The sequence below is a fragment of the Geotrypetes seraphini genome, chromosome 14 (genome assembly GCF_902459505.1).
Source record: "Geotrypetes seraphini chromosome 14, aGeoSer1.1, whole genome shotgun sequence".
In the NCBI taxonomy this organism is placed as follows: Eukaryota; Metazoa; Chordata; class Amphibia; order Gymnophiona; family Dermophiidae; genus Geotrypetes; species Geotrypetes seraphini.
The window spans coordinates 25,424,552-25,446,579 of record NC_047097.1 but is presented as its reverse complement, the minus strand read 5'-3'; the positions used below and the strand labels follow the sequence as shown (position 1 = coordinate 25,446,579).

General features: G+C 43.6%; 1 protein-coding gene across 1 annotated transcript in view; it reads right to left on the bottom strand.

Moving 5' to 3' along the window:
* Positions 1-22,028, bottom strand: part of ADAMTSL3 (ADAMTS like 3) — a 366,454-nt gene that overhangs the window by 31,352 nt on the left and 313,074 nt on the right. The window contains exons 21-23 of the mRNA XM_033920055.1: positions 18,023-19,106; positions 10,485-10,612; positions 2,333-2,461 (exon numbers count right to left, since the gene is read on the bottom strand). Coding sequence (XP_033775946.1) covers positions 2,333-2,461; positions 10,485-10,612; positions 18,023-19,106 — 1,341 coding nt within the window. The remainder of the gene's footprint in view (positions 1-2,332; positions 2,462-10,484; positions 10,613-18,022; positions 19,107-22,028) is intronic.

Sequence of the window (22,028 nt, the reverse complement as noted above, 5' to 3'; positions counted from 1 at the left end):
ATATGTTGCTCGATAGTACTTGGCTAACAGTGGAACAGAAATCTCTCCAGAATCTTAAGAATGCCTTCCAGCACAGGCGGCGTGGGACATACAAAAGGTGAACTTGTTACAATAGTGGAAACTCACTTCTAAGAAAAGTTGAAACAAAGATCACTCTACTCATTTGCTGACTCTGAACGAGGTCAACACATTTTCTCGATCCATGGCAAGACATTCTGTTGATTGCAATTGTAAAGAGCCTGTCATGGTGGCTAAAGTAGGGATAGGTAAAATTCAGATGGAGGGGGCTTCCTGTAAAGGCCCCGTTGAGAAATACAGCAGCTGATGAACAGACCATTCTCACCAAAAAATGAGGTTCCCATAATAACTCCACTATGCAGCCAAAGTCAACGGGCCCGATATTCAGCCAGCAGCAGTGAATGTTTTGCTCACTGCTGACGGAGTTATTGCTGGAGATTCAAAGTTGGACCCTCTCCGGGCTTTGGCTTTGAATATCTTGTTATTTTTGATCCAGCTAACACATAGCTGCTTAAGTGGATATTTAGCGCTTAAGTGGTCATGGGACAGCACATAATGCTAGGACACATTGACTGGTTTCCCTTGCCAGTTTGACTGGGGGGGTGGGGGTGAGGAGGTCAAAAATCAATCACTGAAGAGGATTAAGAGGACAACCTCCTCTAATCCCTCCACTGGAATGCTGCTCAGTAGAAGCAATTTGTCAAATTCTAAATGTGCTTGGCAGCAACCTTGTTGATCTTTTAGGATATAAAATGTATAGTCACCTTCTGAAATGGGGAGTAAACAACTATTAATTTGCCACGCCCTTGCCCCAACCAAACCCCACCCACATCATGCCCTCATGCCGTCTGCATGCATTTGGATTTGAGATGTGCATAGCCTGGCTTAGATATTTACGAATGATAAACCCTTAACTCCATGTCGGAATAAACCCTTCATTGTTTGGAACAATGTGAACTGCTTTGCTGACTGATCGAGATATGCTGAGTGTGTGGATTAAAGTGCCAGTCAGTCTCCAAGCTTTGGAAGTTCCAGTCCTGACCTTCAAATATCAATCCAAGAACTCTTTAGGGCCCAGATTCTCAAAAGTTTAACGCCGTCGCTAAACTGTTTTCCGGCGGTTTAGCCTGCACGCTTCTTGGCGGCGGATTATCAAAACGGCTTATCTCTGTTTTTAGCGAGGTTTCTAGCGGCGTTCAACACTACCTTGCAAACGGGCTCTTCAACAATAAAAGGAGCACTCCGCTGGAGTCTTTAAAATCGCCGAGCCATTCTCCAAGAGCGACGTTGGCTTTTGGCGACAAAAATAAGTAACTGGTCCAGAGGTGTCGGTACAGTGACAGCACTGTTTAAAATTTCCTGCATGGAGTGTCAGAGACTGCTAGAAAAGCCATTTTGAGAAGCGACCCTCCTCCCCAGCAATGGGAGAGATACCCATCCTCTCCCACTGCCACACAGCACATCCCCCCCCCCCCCCTGCAGCGGGAGAGATGCCCATTCTCTCCTGCTGCATCACAACACCCACCCCGCCTCCGACCCTCTCCCCCGTATTTTCAATTAGATGGTTGATCGGAGGAATGCCTACTCCCTCTGGCCAGCAGGCCCGCCTCTTCCAAAATAGGCCTTCCCCTTCCCGGTGCTAGTTGTCAAGGAAAAGGGTTTTGATTATTGGCACGTGGATGTCCCAGCAATTAGGACGTCCTAGTGCTGACTTAGGCAGTTTCTGGACGTTTTAGTTTTTGGATTAGGAGCCCCACAGCATTTTTTGTAGGATAGGTTCTGGGGGGGTTCTTTCATTTGCATCCCTTCCATAGGGTTTCAAGATTTCCCTGGTTGTAAACTCTTATTCTAATGAATTTATGCTAGATAGCTTTTCAGAGGAAGCTCTGAAGAAGAAGCCCCACTGACTTAGTACCGGAAGACTGGAGGGTGGTCAATGTAACGTCAGTTTTTAAAAAGGGTTCCAGAGGTGATCTGGGAAATTATAGACTGGTTGCCTGATAAATAAAACTGGTTTGTGGCCCTCAGGTATTAGTGGTATTCATTTACATCTTTGCTAAGTGTATATTTGACCCCTGAGGCAGGCATATTTATACACTGAAACACAGTGCTGTGTTGGGTCGACACTTTTGTGGATGAACATAATAAATGTTGTTTTGCATGATCCAGAAGGGGGACATTACCTCTTATAGCACAATAAATAGAATCTTAAATTTCTAGCACTGATAGATTTCAAGAGCTACTGAAAGAGGGAGAACAGCATATTCTGCTAAATAAAGACAGATTCTGGTTTAAAGTACTAAATTTTGCTTACCTGTCACTGGACACTCAAATGTAATATTTGTTCCAGCTTTTGCCACCAGGGCATCACCGACAACCACAGACAGATTACCATGTTCCAGACTCGTGACATTTCGTCCACTGGAAAGGATGGTAGGTACTTCTTTAAATCAAAGAAAAAGGAAAAATGAATACTCTTTTCACTGTCTTTTCCACTTTGTGAATTTGATCTCTAAAGTTCACCAAATGTTCACAGGCAGGTTTAAGGAATAAACTGAAAAGTGTCAAATCTTCTGTGATTAAAGCCAGCCTGTGCTTTCTAGTGTTACAAGACAAACTTACAATACAGCAGCTTAGCGATTGAGAATCTCTTTCTTTCAAGGATGCACATTCATTCTGAAATGAACTATAAAATGCACAGAAACGGGCCTTTACATTTTGCTTTAAAATAACACAAAAAAAACAAACAAAAAAATGCAATGAAATTATTTTTCTGCATTTTATTTTTTTGTTTGGTTTTAGCATGCGCTGCTTGGAAGCTGTCCATATTGGGCCCGATATCCAAAATGATTTAAATGGCCATTTAAATCACCTGTCCTGGGATAATCACGCATTTTAAGTGGCCCTTAACCATATAGTATTGTTGAAAATGCCCAGTTAGCATACAAGCTGAAACTAGCTATTTTGGGGGTGTTTTGTGATAGAGTCAGCACATATCCAGTTATAGATATCCACATAAATAAAATGCAGTCCTATCTTTATAATGTTCTTCATAGCTGGTTAAGTGTTGAATATCACACTTAACCGACTAATTCCCCCACCACCACCTCTTTCTAAGCCACAGTAGAGGTTTCTACCATGGCCCGGGACACTAAATTCTCCGATGCTACTCCACTGCGTCAGCGTTGGAGCATTTAGCCCAGGGGTGGGCAACTCCGGTCCTTGAGGGCCAGAATCCAGTCAGGTTTTCAGGATTTCCCCAAAGAATATGCATTGAAAGCAGTGCATGCAAATAGATCTCATGCATATTCATTGGGGAAATCCTGAAAACCCGACTGGATTCTAGCCCTCAAGGACCGGAGTTGCCCACCCCTGATTTAACCTCTACCACAGCTTAAAGAGAACCTAAAAGTTAGCCAGTTCTCCGTACCTGGAATTTCAATACCAGAGTCTGGAAATGGCCCTGAATTGAATTTCTAGCCTTTGCTATTGACAGTTGAGGAAATACTTAACAGTACCAAGTTACAAAAATTTAAAGCAGCAGTGTATAGATAATACCACCTGAAAATTAATGGATAGGAAATTTATTTTTAAAACTTAGATATCGCTTATACCTAAGCAAATTACAAAAAAACAAAACAAAAACAAAAACCCAAACATAATCATATGATAAAAACAGTATAAAACGGGATGCCCACACTTTTTTGGTTTGCGAGCTACTTTTAAAATGACCAAGTCAAAATAATCTACCAACAATAAAATTAAAAAAAAAACACAAAGCACACTGTATGCAGAGAAATTGTTAATTATCATTTATATTCAGGTTTTTTTTTCAAAGAGGTCAAGGCAGATGACTTTATGCAATGTCGCCTCAGTAACTACTATACAAAAATAGACAAATATACCCCCTTCCCCTTTTATTAAACCGTGATAGTGGTTTTTAGCACAAGGAGCTGCGCTGAATGCCCTGCACTGCTCCCGACACTCATAGGCTCCCTGTACTAAAAACCGCTATCGCGGTTTAGTAAAAGGGGGCCATAGTGCAAAATATAGACAGCAGATATAAATTCAGACACATTTTGATCACTAAATTTAAAATAAAATCATTTTTCCTACCTTTGTTGTCTGTTGATTTCATGAGTCTCTGGTTACACTTCCTTCTTCTGACCGTAAATCCAATATTTCTTTCTTTCTGCCTCCTGCATGCTTCTTCTCCTCCAGACCTCACTCAATTCCCCAACCAACATCTCTCTCTGTCCCTCCATGAGCCCAACTTTTTCTTCCTCTCTCCTTGCCCTCTCTCCTTTCTTTCTCTCTCTGCCTGCCTTCCTTTCTTTCTCTCCCTTCCCCCCTTTTTTCTGTCTGTCTCTCTCTCTCCTTGCCCCTTTTTCTTTCTTTCCATCTGTCTTTCATTCTCTCTCCCTGCCCCCCCCAACCACAGCCGCCAATTTCTCCCTGCTTCCCCGACACCAGGTCAGGTGCGTACAAGCGCTGGGCCCACAAGCCTTCCCCCGACGCAAATTCTGACGTCGGAGAGGAAGTTCCAGGCCAGTCAGGCAGCTGATAATGTGTGTGTATATATGTATGTATGTATGTATGTATGTATGTATATATGTATGATTAATACTTATGCTTTGTAAAATCAGATTGTTTCATGTTTTATTTAATATTTGTATACTTAGTTATAAAATCAATAAATCAAGGAAATCCGATCTAAATTAGTTTAACCTGCTCTAAGGTCCTTAAACCAAAAGATCAACATGTCTATAAATGTTATAAGGAAGATCTGAAATAGACTGCCATAACAAACACTGCCCGAACTTACTTGAGGGCACATGACCTCTCCATTTATTACGGGAAAGTTTGTTTTCAAGGGGAAGCTCTGTGCTATGTAGTTTCCCGTGTTGATAAGCGTAGAGTAACTGAACTAGAACACAATGATTATTTGAAATTCCCTATGGATCTTCCACCAAGAGTCTATTTTCATGCTGGAAGGTCAGTTATTTATTTTCTAGTTCTGAATGCGCTCGGTTTCATCTGCGCTCCCTGAAACTCTTTTTAACCCTGAACTTTGAAACTTGTCAAGACACTTATGGGGTCATTCTACAAAGAAGGTGCCATATAAGTTTCCTCCTGAATCAATTCCTCCTTTAAGATATCTTTAGCTCTGGTTTCAACTAGAAATTATCAGGCTGAATTAGAGAAAGCTCATGGTCAAGAAGAAGCTCCATTGGATTTGAATAATCTCTCTGCTATTCTAGATGAATCTATATCTGAAACTACACAGAGAGCTACTTTGTTAGCTTGCTTTGTATCTGAATAAGATCTACATTTGGTTATGCAATTATATTTTCATAATTCACAAAGTATTTTCCATGTGCAGAGAATCTGGATATATTCTGATGTTACAAAGAACACCCAATAAAGAAGGCAGGCTTTTCTGGTGTTAAGGCAAGAGACTTTAAAGCAGGGATGTCCAACCTGCGGCCCAAAGGCCTCATGTGACCCCGTGAAGTATTTTGTGCAGCCCCGGTCGAGGGAAATGCAGTGTTTTTCCTTTGCTGCCCCCGGGTGTTTACTGTCTTGCCAGCTCCCTCCTCTGTCTTGCTGCAGCGTTTGCGCGGCCCCAGAAAAATTTTTTCGGCCAATGCGACCCAGGGAAGCCAAAAGGTTGGACACCCCTGCTTTAAAGAGTGGAACAACTTTTAGATTAGCCTATCCCCAGAAATGTTTGGTCTGATTTGGTGGATCTAAATATGTATTTTTCACATCTGAGCAGTTATAAGCTTTCATAGCAAGTGATACAATCATTTAAGGAGTTAATATGGGATAATTTTATGGGATGACATCATTAAGCTTTTTTAGTTAAATTTACTTCTCATTCAAAGGTTCAAAAAAGAGCGACCAAAGATGATAAACGGGATGGAACTCCTCTCGTATGAGGAAAGACTAAAACGGTGAGGGCTCTTCAGCTTGGAAAAGAGACAGCTGAGGGGAGATATGATTGAAGTCTACAAAATCCTGAGTGGAGCAGAACGGGTACAAGTGAATCGATTTTTCACTCCGTCAAAAATTAGAAAGACTAGGGGACACTCGAAGTTACAGGGAAATACTTTAAAAACGTATAGGAGGAAATGTTTTTTTCACTCAGAGAATAGTTACGTTCTGGAACGCGTCACCAGAGGTTGTGATAAGAGCACATAGCGTGGCTGGTTTTAAGAAAGATTTGGACAAGTTCCTGGAAGAAAAGTCCATAGTCTGTTATTAAGACATGGGGGAAGCCCTGGATCGGTAGCATGGAATGTTGCTACTCTTTGGGTTTTGGCCAGGTACTAGTGACCTGGATTGGCCACCATGAGAATGGGCTACTGGGCTTAATAGACCATTGGTTTGACCCAATAAGGCTATTCTTATGGTCTCCTCTTTCCTGCCATTCTCCCAGTATTGTGACCTAAGAAAGAAAGTAGCACTTTCCTTATTATTAATCTTCGATATATTGTATTTTCCTACTGGATACTTGTGAATTTATTTTCACTCTTCAAAGTAAAAAGAAAAAAAAAAAAGAAGGGGCCACATAATTATGCAAATGCATATATGCTATATGCTGCCCATGTGATATTCTGTAAATCTGCGCATATTTCCAATAGCGCATGGTTTGTAGATGGACATATACATGGGAAAAGTATGAGCGGTGCAGGGGTAGGGTGCACATTTGTACATGCTGTAATTTACATAATTGGCAGTCATTAGGAGTTACGCATATATCTGCCCTACACCCTATTCTATAAGACATGCGCCTGATTTTTATTTCCTCTAATTCTACATATAGTGCTCAAAATTGCACATGCAAATTTGGATGCATGCCCAAATTGCTTAATGAGCCATTTAGTATCAGTAATTGGACATTAATCAATTATTGATGAATTGTGGATCCAAGATGGCTGCTGGATAGGCTAACAGAGTGAAACGCTCTTGTGTGTTCGCTCTTAAAAATAAGCTTTTGGTATTGCTTGCGATATTACTTATCTGGGGGAAAAAATGCCGAAGAGGAAGGGACGAAGCACCGCTGGTGCCTCGCAGCGCTCCGGGCCCGTCGTCTTCGGTAATATAAACAAACTTGTGATGCGTATTCAGGGCATAGCAGCATCGTCAGCTACTTCCCCGCAGGAGACGCAGCAGAGAGGCGAGATGCAAGCGATCTCCCAGAGGCTGGAAACAACGTTAAGCCCCGACGCGAGAGCACCTCCCCCACAACCTCAAACCACCAGTTCCCCAAGGGTGGAGGTGTTTCCTTGAGTCGGAATGCTTTCTCCCCTGGAGGCTAGAGATCGTAACAGAGAATGAGAGTTCTGGCTCCCAGCTTTTACAAGGGAGCCTGAACATGGACAATGAGTTCCGGATAACATTGGGAATTGGACCCTCCCAGTCAGAGGGGAGACAGGGAGAAACGCCAGTTGGTGAGCAAAGAGTTTTGAACTTATAATTTCCTTCATTTCAAAAACCCTCATGAAGTCACATTAGATACTTTGTGGGTTCTGACTGCTAATTTGGGAAAGTCTATAAATTCTCAGCTCCAACAGACAGAATGGAAACTAAAGGAACATGACACCGATATTAATAAATTAAAACAACAGATGGTGACTCCAAGTCTTCAATAGGAAAATTGCAACAACAAACAGTAACATCAAAACAAGTTCAAGAGACCCTAATCAAAGACAATATAAATCTAAGAAGAAAACTTGAAGCACTTGAGAATTTCTCTAGAAACAACAATCTCAGATTACCACAGCAATGCCTAGGGAGATGTTGAAACATTACCTTAAGAAACATTTGGAGGTTCCTGAGGCTTCATTACCTCCATTTACACGAGCCTATTATCTTCCAACTAAGATGCAGAATAATTAACAAGAAATAAATCAGGAACCTAGGAATATATCAACATTATTAGAACCTTCTGATAGGGAAGGAGCTGTTCCTGCTACTTTACTCTTGACTGTAGCTCTTACTCCTCACAAAACTTGGCTATTGAGAATGTTTTCTAAAAATAAGCAAGAAGAATTTTTAGGCTGTAAGATACAAATGCTCCCAAACTTAGCAAGGGATACACAAAGGTGCAGAAGAGAATTTGTGTTATTAAAACCTGGTGGCTTAGCTCTAGGGGCTACCTTTTCTTTTTGCCATCCGTGTAAGTGTATAATTCATTACAATACACAGAAATTTGTTTTCTTCGAGCCTTTCCAGCTGACGACATTCCTGTCCCTATCTCGTCTTGAGAAGGAAAGTGCTACATGAAAGTAAAATGCCCTCTCCTCAGTTAGCCAAACCTAATGTACTTTTTTTTTCTCTCTCGCTGCAATTTACATTTTGGATCTCACTGAGGACTTGAGTACATTTAAGTTAAATGATTACTTATTGTTTTGCAAGGTATTAAGAGATATATTTACATTTTCTATGTCCTGAATATGCTTTCTGTACAAGTTTATCTTAACTATATTATTTCAAAACTTATAAATAAATAAATTAAAACCAGTCAATTCTTGGTACAAATTTGAATTCATGCATGCATATTTATAGTCGCTTTCTATAAAGATGCAAGTGTAAATGTTTCTGTGCAGATCTAAAAAGGGGGTGTGGCCCTGGGAAGGGCATGGATGGGTCAGGGGCATTTCCAGGATTTGCACGCAGTGTTATATACACTTCAAGGAATCTGCGCCTAATTTAGGCATGGGGATTTACACCAGGGTTCAGTTGGTATACATCCTTATGCCCTTAATTGGTCACAGATCCTGGCGCAAAACGCTGTTCTACAAATGGGGGGCCGAATCTGTTTAGGACGCCAGTCTCTGTGGCCACCTAAGAGGCAGCTGAGAATCGTGTACCGGCATCCTGAACAGAATCGCGTCTGCCCTAACGGACAGACACCTAACCCCTAGATTCTCTAACCAGACGCAGATTAGAGAATCACACCTTAGCCTGATCGCAAAGACAGGCAGTACAAGAACGATCCGTTTTAGACATGAAGCCTGAATTAAGCGGCATCGTAACACCCACTGGAGGCTATTTTCCTTCATAAAGACGGTTAATAAATCCCAATAACATAAATAAAACATTCAGCAATAAGTTACCATTTTATTGGTCTGGCTTAATACATTTCTTCACTAGCTTTGGGAGCAAATGCTCCCTGTCTTGAGTCAGAACAGGATAACATTAAAACTTGGGGAAGGGAATGCCAGTTCCTGACATTTATTCAAGAAATCTAATATGTCAAGCCAACAAAAAAGGTATTCCCTTACATATAATTTTTTTTTATTTGCTATCCTTTATTTTTGCACAGTCACCAAAGCAGCCCTTCCAATATTTGCAAATACAACTTTCATTCATTTTAGGCCGATTAGACAGAAATGCCACCACCAGCCATATCTTACGTGTAAACAGCTTGAGTGTATCATCAGCATATAGGGTTCCTTTTACTAATGTGTGCTAGCGTTTCAGTGCATGCACAACGCCTGCTTAAAAGGATGTGGTAGCCTTTGTAAAAGGAGCCCATAATCATCATCCGATATGCCTTTTTTTATTTTTTATAAATCTCAGTCATTTTTAATAATTTTTTAAGCCATATTTTTAAGATTTTGCCAAAAAATATATATATTTGTGCTGTTGGCTACAATTACTTCATAGATAGGGAACAGAATCGCCTAGCTTAAAGCCGTTGATTTTCGGCTTGCACTTCTAAGGAGTTTCTCTTCTTAGGGGTCCTTTTATCAAGCTGCGGTAGGGGTTTAACGCTCGTTAAACTGCCTGCCGCGCTAGCCGCTAACGCCTGCATTGAGCAGGTGTTCGTTTTTTAGCCGGCCGCGGGGATTAGCTAGCGCGGCTTGATAAAAGGACCCTTAGTGTTGGAAAGGGACTGGCCAACATGGGTCGCTCTTATGCTTTATCAAAATCAGCCCCCTCTTCAAATCACCTCATACCATCCCAACTCTACTAATTTTAATTTAATTTAATACTAATAATAATACTAATTTTAATTTAATTTACTTCTTATATACCGCTAATAACCGTGAGGTTTCTAAGCGGTTTACAAAAATGATGCATTAAAAGATACAATAGATAAAAATAAATAAGATAGGTACTTGGAAATTTCCCTAACTGTCCCAAAGGCTCACAATCTAACTAAAGTACCTGAAGAGACAATTTATGAAAAGTAAAGATAAAAATATAAAGACAGAGGTAGAGATAGAGATAGAAATGAATTATTCCAACAAGATGGCAGCCAACAAGTGTAATAAGCCTAATAATAATAAGCGTAGCAGCATAAAAGCAAATTTTGGCTAGCTGATTATTACTTTATCCATTATTTTTGCGCATTGAAGTGGAATAAGGAACTGCTTTAGCCAAAAGGTTCTCAATTGGCACGGAGGCTGGAGAATTTCATCGGTACATCCTGAGCGCTAGAGCAGCGTTACCTGCGTACGAGATCAATGACGTTTCTGTGTCCGACCCAAACTCATGGACAGCACTGCATCCGTAGACACCACCATCTTCTCTGCTAACATTCAGAATCTGGACTTTCCCACTCCCATCCAGTAGCACCCTAAAAATACGTACGGAAAGAAAAAGGATCAGTTGGCAAACTATAACGTAAGAAGGAACAAAAAACAAAGTGGAGAAATGATGTTCCTGAGATGGACTTTATTAATATCAAAATAATATTAAAACTTGGCAAACCACATAAAAACTTCTAGGACGCAGTCCGCTGAAAACTTTGGACCCTGGACCTAACACGGTCCGTGTTTCGACAGAATGTCTTCTTCAGGGGTCCCTATGAAGTCCTATGGTAAAGATACGTGGATAAAAATGCCAGTCGGAAATAAACTGATCCATAAAAGCTGTGTGCAGGACAGGGGCTCAAAAACCCAAGTGAAAAATTATAACGTAAGGCTTAAAATTAGAGTTTAAACACACAGAAAGGGAAAATTATAGTTTATAAAATTTGCACCACTGTAAGACACTGTTCTTTATGGACAGAGATTTCCCAGTTAAAACAGAATAATATTGTATATCTCCCTAGAAGTAAGCCAGTTAAAACAGAGCCATTCCTGACCCCAGAGGGGGAAGTCTCACTCAGGTCTTTTAAAGGAAACCCCTTTGTTTATGTTCTGGTTTGTGGTTTACGATGTGCCCGGGAAACTTTTAATTTTTATATTAAAAGGAAGCAAAAAACTGCTTTTTACAGGTAAAGCCTTCTCATTTCTAACATCTCCCACTCTACTCTTCTCATACACTGGTTTTCTGATATTAAGTAGATTGGTTTATGGCCAATTAATTGAAAGACTTACTGCTCTCAGTTAGACCCTACTTACGTAACTCACTTTTAAATCTTTGTTATTTTGTTCTCTTGTTACTAGTAGTTTGCTTAGAATTGCTAAGAACTATTTAGCCAATTTTAAATCTAATTTAATCTAGGAAATGAGCTGGATTCTATCAGAGGCCAGAGCAGAATTAGAGAAACTGGGCCTCTTCTGAGAGGGGACATGATCGAAACATTCAAGATACTGAAGGGAATAGACTTAGTAGATAAAGACAGGTTGTTCACCCTCTCCAAGGTAGAGAGAATGAGAGGGCACTCTCTAAAGTTAAAAGGGGATAGATTCTGTACAAACGTAAGGACGTTCTTCTTCATCCAGAGAGTCGTAGAAAACTAGAACGCTCTTCCGGAGGCTGTTGTAGGGGAAAACACCCTCAAGGGATTCAAGAGAAAGTTAGACAAGTTTCTGCTGAACCAGAACGTATGCAGGTAGGGCTGGTCTCAGGGCACTGGTCTTTGCCCTGGGGGCCGCCGCGGGAGTGGACTGCTGGGCATGATAGACCACTGGTCTGACCCAGCAGCATTAACTTCTTATGTTCTTACTGTACATTAAAGTGCACAGAATTTCAAAAGGGCTTCAGCGCAGAAGTTAACTTGAATGGTACACATGAAGGCCATTTTCGAAAAGGACATTTAAGCCTGATTTGGATGTTTCCTGCTAAACATCCATTTACAAAAGCCAAATCCCTAGACGTCCAAAAATATATATTATTTGAAAATCGTCTATTTGGACGTATAGGCTGACTGGACACCTAACCCTTAGGACGCCTTAACTTTAGACCCTATTTTCAACCAAAGAAATAACCGAGTTGAAAATGTCAAAATCCAAAGAATTTGGACGTGGGAGTGGCCATCATTGCAACGGACTGGCCACGCAGACATTCCAACAGAACAGTGGGACACCTTAGAGAGCACTGCTATGAACTTCACATAAAGAGTGTTAAAAGTACATCTCAGCATATACCCCTTATAATTTATGCTGAGCCTTCCAAAACGCCCCAAAAACCTACTAAATCCACCTGTCTACCACCCCAATAGACCTCGTGGCACCTATATGGCAGTAGAGATTTGATGTTTTTTAGTGGGCTCACATGTTCCACCATAAGCATAGTGGTTAGAGAGGCTCATGGGCCTCCTCTATATGGTTCATTAGCCAACTCACCAGGCTACTTAAGACACCTGTGTGCAGCTCTACTAGGCTTTCCCATATCAGGTGCTGCTGTTCTAGAAACAGGTATGTACTCTTTCATTCAGATCTTTGTGGAATGGAAGGGGTTAATAAGCAGTGGGGCTGTGTGTGTGTGTGTGGGGGGGGGGTATCTAGCTCTGAACATCTAAGTTCCATCCAGGATGTTTTGGAAAAAGTTTGATTATTGCCACAAGACATCCAAGTTAATCATGCCCAACATTCACCCCAAATACCCCCATATCACGCCTCCCATCACGTCCCCTGGAACTCTGGATGCAGAGCGGGAGAAATGTCTCACTAGATGTCGAGGAAAAGGGTTTTGATTATCGGCACTTGGACATCCTGGCGATTAGGACGTCCAAGTGTTCACTTAGGTGCTTTTGGGATGTTTCAGTTTTTTTGATTGAGCCCCATAATATATTAAAAATGGATGATAATAAGCTTATTAGGTATTCTGCCACAATGCACAGAAGTAAACAGGAGATTTCAATGGGTGCACACAACATAAGAATTTCACCACCAGGTCAATGGCAGCAGCATTTTGGTTTTGGGTACACTGATTTCTATTTAAGTAAGCCTGTTTTTGTTTTTTGTATGATATGAATTGTACCTTTTCTAATTATTTTTAAAGTTGTACCACAGCTAGTAGGAAAAAGGAGGTATTGATGCCCCTGTATAAGACTTTGGTGAGACCTTATTTAGAATATTGTGTACAATTCTGGAGGCCGCACCTTCAAAAAGATATAAAAAGGATGGAGTCCATCCAGAGGAAGGCTACTAAAATAGTGTGTGGTCTTCAGAAGGTGTATGGGGACGGACTTAAAGATCTCAATCTGTATACCTTGGAGGAAAGGCGGGAGAGGGGAAGATATGATAGATGTTTAAATACCTACGTAATATAAATGTGCATGAGTCAAGTCTCTTTCATTTGAAAGGAAACTCTGCAATGAGAGGGCATAGGATGAAGTTAAGAGGCGATAGGCTCCGGAGTAATCTAAGGAAATACTTTTTTTACAGAAAGGGTGGTAGATGCATGGAACAGTCTCCCAGAAGAGGTGGTAGAGAAAGAGACTGTGTCTGAATTCAAAAGGGCCTGGGATAGGCACATGTGATCTCTTGGAGAGAGAAAGAGATAATGGTTACTGCGGATGGGCAGACTAGATGGGCCATTTGGCCTTTATCTGCAGTGGCGTACCTAGGGGGGGGCGTGGGGGGCGGGCCGCCCCGGGTACCAGCCCTAAGGGGGTGTTCCCGGCCTTGCCGTTCAGTCCCCCGCCACCCCCGAAGGACCGCTCGCCCCCCTGGCCTCCCCGCACCACCTATGAACAGCCGCAGCAGGATCGCGAAGTCAGCGTCAGCATCCCTGCGCTGCTTCCTGCGCCGTGATCCCGCCCCTCCTCTGACGTCAGAGGAGGGGCGGGACCGTGGCGCAGGAAGCAGCGCAGGGATCGCTGACGCTGACTTCGCGATCCTGCTGCGGCTGTTCATAGGTGGTGCGGGGAGGCCAGGGGGGCGAGCGGTCCTTCGGGGTGGGTCGGGGCATCAGGCCTTCAGGGTGGGGCGGGCGGGCAGGCAAGCAGGCTTTCAAGGGGGAGGGGGTGACAGGCAGGCAGGCAGGCCTTCAAGGGGGGACAGGCCTTCGGGGGGGGGGTGCAGACCTTCAAGGGGTGCAGGCCTTCAAGGGGGGCAGGCAGGCCTTCAGGGGGGTGCAGGCCTTCGGGGGGGGGGGTGTAGGCCTTTGGGGGGGTGCAGACCTTCAAGGGGGTGCAGGCCTTCAAGGGGGGAAAGGCAGGCAGGCCTTCAAGGGGGGGGACAGGCCTACAAGGGGGGGGGCAGGCCTTCAAGGGGGGGGACAGGCCTTCAAGGGGGGGTGCAGGCCTTCAAGGGGGGGTGCAGGCCTTCAAGGGGGGGTGCAGGCCTTCAAGGGGGGGTGCAGGCCTTCAAGGGGGAGACAGGCCTTCAAGGGGGGAAAGGCAGGCAGGCCTTCAAGGGGGGGACAGGCCTACAAGGGGGGGGACAGGCCTACAAGGGGGGGACAGGCCTACAAGGGGGGGGACAGGCCTACAAGGGGGGGGGACAGGCCTTCAAGGGGGGGTGCAGGCCTTCAAGGGGGGGTGCAGGCCTTCAAGGGGGGGTGCAGGCCTTCAAGGGGGGGAAAGGCAGGCAGGCAGGCCTTAAAGGGGGGACAGGCCTTCAAGTGGGGGACAGGCCTTCGGGGGGGTGCAGACCTTCAAGGGGGGGACAGGCAGGCAGGCCTTCAAGGGGGGGACAGGCCTACAAGGGGAAGGGACAGGCCTTCAAGGGGGGTGCAGGCCTTCAAGGTGGGACAGGCAGACCTTTAAGGGGGGACAGGCCTTTGGGGGGGGACCATGATTTAGAAGTACACGGAGGGAAGGGGGTGTTCAAAGAGACATGCATATGCCAAACTTTGGGGGGGGGGAAGAAATAATGGGTCTGAAAATAGAGGAGAGGGAGAGAGATGATGGACCATGGGATTTAGGGAGGGAAGGAACAGAAAGGGAGAGAAATTGGACACAAGGGATGGTGTGGAGGAGGGATAGAGATACTGGATAGGAGGGTAATTAGGAAAAGAAACGGAGAGATGGTGGACTCTGGGATGGTGGGGAAGGAGGGAGAGATGCCGGATGAAAGGGTATTTAAGAAAAGGTGGATCTGTGGAGGGAGATGAAAAAAAGGAAAGATACCAGACTTCCTGGGAAGGGAAGGGAAATGGAAAGGGAGGACAGAGTTGGCAGATGGATGGTTAGCATGCAGAAAGAAGGAGACCCTGGCAAGCAAGTTATCAGAAGAAAACCAGAGCCTTGGACCAACAAGATTTGAAATATAACCAGACAACAAAAGGTAGAAAAATTAATTTTATTTTCTGTTTTGTGATTATAACATGTCAGATTTGAAATGTGTATCCTGCCAGAGCTGGTGTTGGACTGCAAACGTGAGCTAGGATTTAACAGAAAGAGGAAAAGTCCTTTTTGTTTCTTTATTTTATTTACACCACAGCGCCAGTGTGGTTAGGAGAAGCCAAAGGGGGTGAAAAAGCTATAAAACCCACCAGGAGTTTTGAAAAAAATCACCCAACTGGGCAGGAAAATCGAATTGAAAAACCAATTCAATAGGGCTGAATCGAATCAAAAATTTTTTTTCCTGTATCTGGCAGCATTAGTTTGCGCTACTGTCTTAGACTTTAGGACCTGGGATTGGGGAGAGATGGCATCCTCAGTACTTCTTATTTTAATGTATTTTTTTTCTGGGAACTTATCAGTGTTGCAGTGTTGCAGCTCGAATGGCTAGGAGGTTGTCGAACAGTTTTTTTCTTTTAACGTTTTTGGTTGGAGGGTACCAAAAATGTCAAAAGAAAAAAACTGTTCGACAACCTCCTAGCCATTCGAGCTGCAACACTCGACCCCCAACTCTACAACCAATTGATATCAACCACAGACTGCAAAACCTTCAAAAAGAAATAAAAACCCTTCTATTCAAAAAACACATAAAACCGAACTAACACAATCAGAACTGTCCCAAGCATCACCTGCAACTACTCCATATGTACTTCTAATGTCATGACAATTTAGACATAATTTATGTTATGTTATGTTGGGAATAATGGTTACATATATGAGGTTCAATAAAAGAAAATTTTCACTGCCTGTTTCTATTCTGACCATTTATTCCATTTCATGGTTATTGCAAAAAAAAAAAAAAAAAAAAATTTTTACATGGGGGGGGGGGGGGGGTGTCAAAAAATGATGGGCCCCGGGTGCCACATACCCTAGGTACGCCACTGTTTATCTGCCATCATGTTTCTATGTTTTACCACTGATGTTGCCTTAGGGCAAAACGTAGCCACTTTGGATGCCACATTTTTCTTTTGCACATATTTGCATGGTTTCTGCAAGGGAAGATCGTGCCTAACAAACTTATTGCACTTCTTCGAAGGGATCAACAAACGGATGGACAAAGGAGACCCCATAGACATCATATATCTAGATTTCCAAAAAGCCTTTGACAAGGTGCCCCATGAACGTCTACTCTGGAAACTGAAGAACCATGGGGTGGAAGGAGACGTACATAGATGGATCAGAAACTGGTTGGAGGGTAGAAAATAAAGGGTAGGAGTGAAGGGTCACTACTCCGACTGGAGGAGGGTCACTACTCCGACTGGAGGAGGGTCACGAGTGGTGTCCCGCAGGGCTCGGTGCTCGGGCCGCTGCTATTTAATATCTTCATAAATGATCTAGAAACAGGGACGAAGTGCGAGATAATAAAATTTGCGGACGACACCAAACTATTTAATGGAGCTCGGACTACAGAGGACTGCGAAGAATTGCAAAGGGACTTGAACAAACTAGAGGAATGGGCGGCGAGATGGCAAATGAAGTTCAACATTGAGAAATGTAAAGTATTACATGTGGGGAGCAGAAACTCGAGGTACAACTATACAATGGGAGGGATGTTATTGAATAAGAGTACACAGGAAAGGGACTTGGGGGTAATGGTGGACATGACAATGAAGCCGTCGGCACAGTGTGCAGCGGCCGCTAAGAGAGCGAATAGAATGCTTGGTATAATCAAAAAGGGTATTACAGCCAGAACGAAATAAGTTATCCTGCCGTTGTATTGAGCGATGGTGCGCCCGCATTTGGAGTACTGCGTCCAATATTGGTCGCCGTACCTTAAGAAGGATATGGCGTTAGTCGAGAGGGTTCAGAGGAGAGCGACGCGTCTGATAAAAGGGATGGAAAACCTGTCATATGCTGAGAGATTGGAGAAGCTGGGTCTCTTTTCCCTGGAGAAGAGGAGACTTAGAGGGGATATGATAGAGACGTATAAGATCATGAAGGGCATAGAGAGAGTAAAGAGGGACAGATTCTTCAAACTTTCTAATAATAAAAGAACAAGAGGGCATTCAGAAAAGTTGATAGGAGACAGATTCAAAACAAATGCTAGGAAGTTCTTCTGTACCCAACGTGTGGTGGACACCTGGAATGCGCTTCCAGAGGACGTAATAGGGCAGAGTACGGTACTGGGGTTCAAGAAAGGATTGGACAAATTCCTACTGGAAAAGGGGATAGAGGAGTATAGATAGAGGATTACTGCACAGGTCCTGGATCTGTTGGCCACCGCGTGAGCTGACTGCTGGGCACGATGGACCTCGGGTCTGACCCAGCAGAGGCATTTCTTATGTTCTTATGTAATGCATTATTTAACGTGTTATGGCACAACAATTCGGCATTAATCTGCATATGGTAATTTACAAATAATACACGTCCTTCCCATTCAACGGTGTGTTAATTGTTAATTAACTTGTGTTATTCACATAGGACCTGATACTGTATAGGACACCCAGTCTCAGCAGCCGCCTAAGCAGCTTTTGAGAATTATGTCTGTCCGCCGCCTAACCACCCCACAACAGATCTCTAGTTACTTACTTTTTTGAGGGATGTAGTGCTACACTGTCCTTAGTCCATGTGAGTTTAATTTCAGCAGTTCCATCAACTTCACACCATATGTTTACAGAGTATGTAGAATTTGTAAGAAATAGTACATTTCCAATGCTTAAATTGAACGTTTTATCGAAAGAAACCATGGGACTCTGCAGATGCCTTACGATAACTGGTCTCTTTTGCTTCAGCAATTGCTCCTCTCTCATTTTAGTGGGGAAATATTCTCGATTGTGTTGCGTTTTGTCAATAACCTTTAGGTCAGATGCATTTTCTTCAGATGGTCCTTTCCATTTTTCTGTTGTAGGTTGAGGCTTGGATAATTCAGCCAGTAGCCAAGATATCAACTGTGTTGCCAAGTCATCATCTACCTCCCCAGTTTCAATGAGCTGACTCATGTTGCTCATCAGAGACTCAAACTGCATAGTGTCCATGCTATAAGCACTTTGCAGAGCTGCCGCCTCTAGGTGCTTCTCTTTAAACTCCTGGGAGCCATATACTTCTGCTGAATTAGCCGCTGGTGTCCCAAGGTTTCGTAGAGACAACTGACCATGAAACGGGCCATTATCCAGATAGAGCTCTTTCTTTTTGCTCCACATCTTCCACACTTTGCTCATCTCATCCCAGTTTACTCCCAAGCTGCCGGCTTCGTTCTGGAATATTTTACCTTGCCGACCCTCAAGCTTTGCAACACTTGGAGACTGTATTAATCTGTTATCAGTACCGATGAGTTTCAATACAAAGGTTTCATGGACAGAGCCTGCAATGCACCTATATACACCAATATCACTCGCTTCCAGGTTGTGTATTTTCAAGGAGCCCGATTTAGTTACGCCAAGTCTTTTAGAGCTCGGTAGGGTCTGTCCATCTTTCTCCCACCGGATCAGTGACTTTTGGAACCTTTTCACAGGACATCTGATGACAATAGATGTTTTGGGAAGCAGATAAGCTCGGCTTCCGACGGTAAAATGAAGGCGCTTCTCTTGTCTGGTTTGGATGTATACCCTGTGGATGCCAAGGATCTGTGGGCCTTGCATACCATGTTCTTCTGGTTTGATATTCTGCCTTATTTCTATAAGATAAAATAGATAAAGAGCAAGAAAACTGTTGAAACAACATCAAGATTATTTCTATGCAATGGCATAGAAAGGGATGTGCAGGGGGTGGGGGGATCCGCCCCAGGCGTGGTTTTTGTAAAGAGTGTAGGCACCCATCCTCCTCTACACCCCCCTCCTTCCACTCCCCCACCGTCACGCGTGCGCCCCTTCCCTTCACTCGTACTTCTTTCATTTTTCCTGCGTAAGCAGCATTATGAATTTGCTGCCTGCATCGGTGTCGCCTCTCTCCGGCGTCACTTCTGGACCCTGCGCCTAGGATGTGACGTCAGAGGGATAGCCGACACGACGCGGGCTCTCGCTAAGGAAAATTGAAAAAGTATGGGAGAAGAAAAGGGGGGGGGGGTGCCCGTGTGGCTGTCCTGAAAGAGCGAGGGGGTGGAGAAGAGGGTGGGGGGAGGGGTGCCATTTACCCTCACCACATCACTGCCTCTATGAATTCAATGAAAGAATTGATTTTCCCCAGCACTAAAAATCAGTCAAAATATTCTTTCAAACTCTTTGTTTATTAGGGGGTCCTTTTACTTAGGGGGCATTAAAATATGGGCTTAAAGCACGATGGCATGGGATTTTCACCACAAGCAAAGCCCAGATTTACCCCCAACATCTTTTAGGGCCCAAATTCTGTAACCAGCGCCTAAAGTTAGGCACCTGTTTTGGAGGCGCCCAACTAGATAGGCGCCTGTCTAATTTGAAGAACAAGCTCAATTAAGCTTTTTAATCAGCACCAATTGAAACATAGGCGCCTATCAAGAAAGCGCGATTCTGTAACAAGGTGCCTCTAAAAATTTAGGCGGCTTTCAAAAAAAATAAATAAATAAAATAGGCACCGTCCATGTTAGGTGTGGGCGTGGCCACGTGTTAGGCGCCTTCTTACAGAATCACTGCTCTTAAGCGTGCCTAAGCGCTCGCACGGGCGCCTAACTTTTAGTTGTGCCTAGAGCTGGCCTATTTAATGGGCGCCTCCAAAATAGGTGCCGCTCAGCGTGATTCACTAAACAGCACCCAGTTTTACTTGAATCGCGCTGAACAAGGCCTATATCAGTGCCTAACGTTTGGGCGCTTCTTATAGAATTTGCCCTTAGGTGCCTACCTTTTATATAATCAGGTAGGTGCCTATAGGCCAATTAAATTTTTTTTCCCAATTATGCGCTTGCTAAAGCTCATTTAGGTTAATTAATATGGGCGCCTAACTTACAGAATCTGCCCTCGACACACTCTTCCCTACAATATTTTGGAGAAATCGTTAACATGCTGGTTAGTGTGAACAGATAGACAAAATATTGCAAAATACTTTAACGCACTAGCCTGTTTGCAAATGCAACACTACCGTGAGCCCGCAGCAGCCTTTAGTAAAAGGGCCTCTAAGTTTGTCAGAAAACATAAAAGGAAGCAATAATATTCTAAATCCAAAGACCAACTGCTTTCTGTATGGGGCCAGCGACAAAGGGTCTCTCAACTGCACCTCTCCCACCAAGATATTGCACTTACAGAGTGGTAAGTGCAAGATATTACCACATTTAATAAAAAAAGGCCCCTTAGTTAAAAAATTAAGTTTCCTATCGGTCTATGTCTCCATTCCACACTGTAAAGTTCCATGTTTATGACTGCATTGGAAGATTCTAAACATTGATTTGGCTTCACCCTTTCCTAAGTAGCTCACTAAGATGCCATAATGCCATTCAAGTTATTCACAATTAATTAAATTCAGACAGATAAAGGGCTCCAAATATTTTATTGTGCTTCGTGCCAAGGACATTCCTGAATATCCACAGGGCTTTTTTAGAACTTTTTTCTTTTATAATGTTAATCTGAAAATCTGAAATGTAAGTCCAGGAAAATGAGTTTCTTATTATGTATCAATCTATAATTACACTGCTTTCTTTCATTCTAAAAGGATCTCAAATACTTTTTGAGCCAAATAAATGTAGCACTCTAGCCAGTCACTGCACATTCTGAAAACTGAATTAGATGTATGCGTGTGTGAGAAGACAATTCCTTCATGCTATCAATAATCCGCTATAATAAAACCCTTAGCGCGCACGTGCACTTAAAATTCGGTGGGTCCGTGATCCGTGGCACCGTGCCCACGCAGTGCCTGCCTCAGCTGATTTCCTGCCCCGATCTATTTCCTGCCTTCTGACTAGCTGCCGCTGCCGGGACGCCTTCTTCTCACCCCTGAACCAGCAGCTGCGGGCCATTTGCTAAGCCGGCCCACTTCGATAATGCGATCCAAGCCGGCCTAACAAAAGCCCCAAGGCTGCCGGGCTAGTGGATGCTGGACAGGGGGAGCAGGGAAGGGAGAAGGGGTGCTGCTGGACAGGGGGAGCAGGGAAGGGAGAAGGGGTGCTGCTGGACAGGGGGAGCAGGGAAGGGGTGCTGCCGGAAGGGGTGAGGTAAAAGGAAGGGATAACGGCTACTGCAGGACAGGGGGAGCAGAGAAGGGGTGCTGATGGACATGGGGGAGAGAGACATAAATAAAGGCAAAAGGAAGGGAGAGAAACAAAAATAAAGACACACATAAAGAATGAAAGGGGGCAGGGAAAGAGAAAGAAAGACAGACATACAGAAAGAAAGAAAGAAACAAAAGCCTATGTCTACACATCTATTCTAGCACCTGTTAATGTAACGGGCTAAAAAACTAGTCATAAATAAAATAACAGAAATTACTTTAGAGGAAAAGCCTTTGGCTCAGTAGTTTCCAATTCCAATACTCCATGAGTTCCCTGTGAGGGGGTATACAGAAGGCTGCCTCTTACCCTTAAGAATAGTCCCTCAGGTAATCCGGGTCACCTTAAAACGCTTAGTCCTGCCCAGAGAGGGAGTGAAATGGAAAGGGTCGAGCCACCAAGACAGGAACCAGGAACTATATAAGGGGA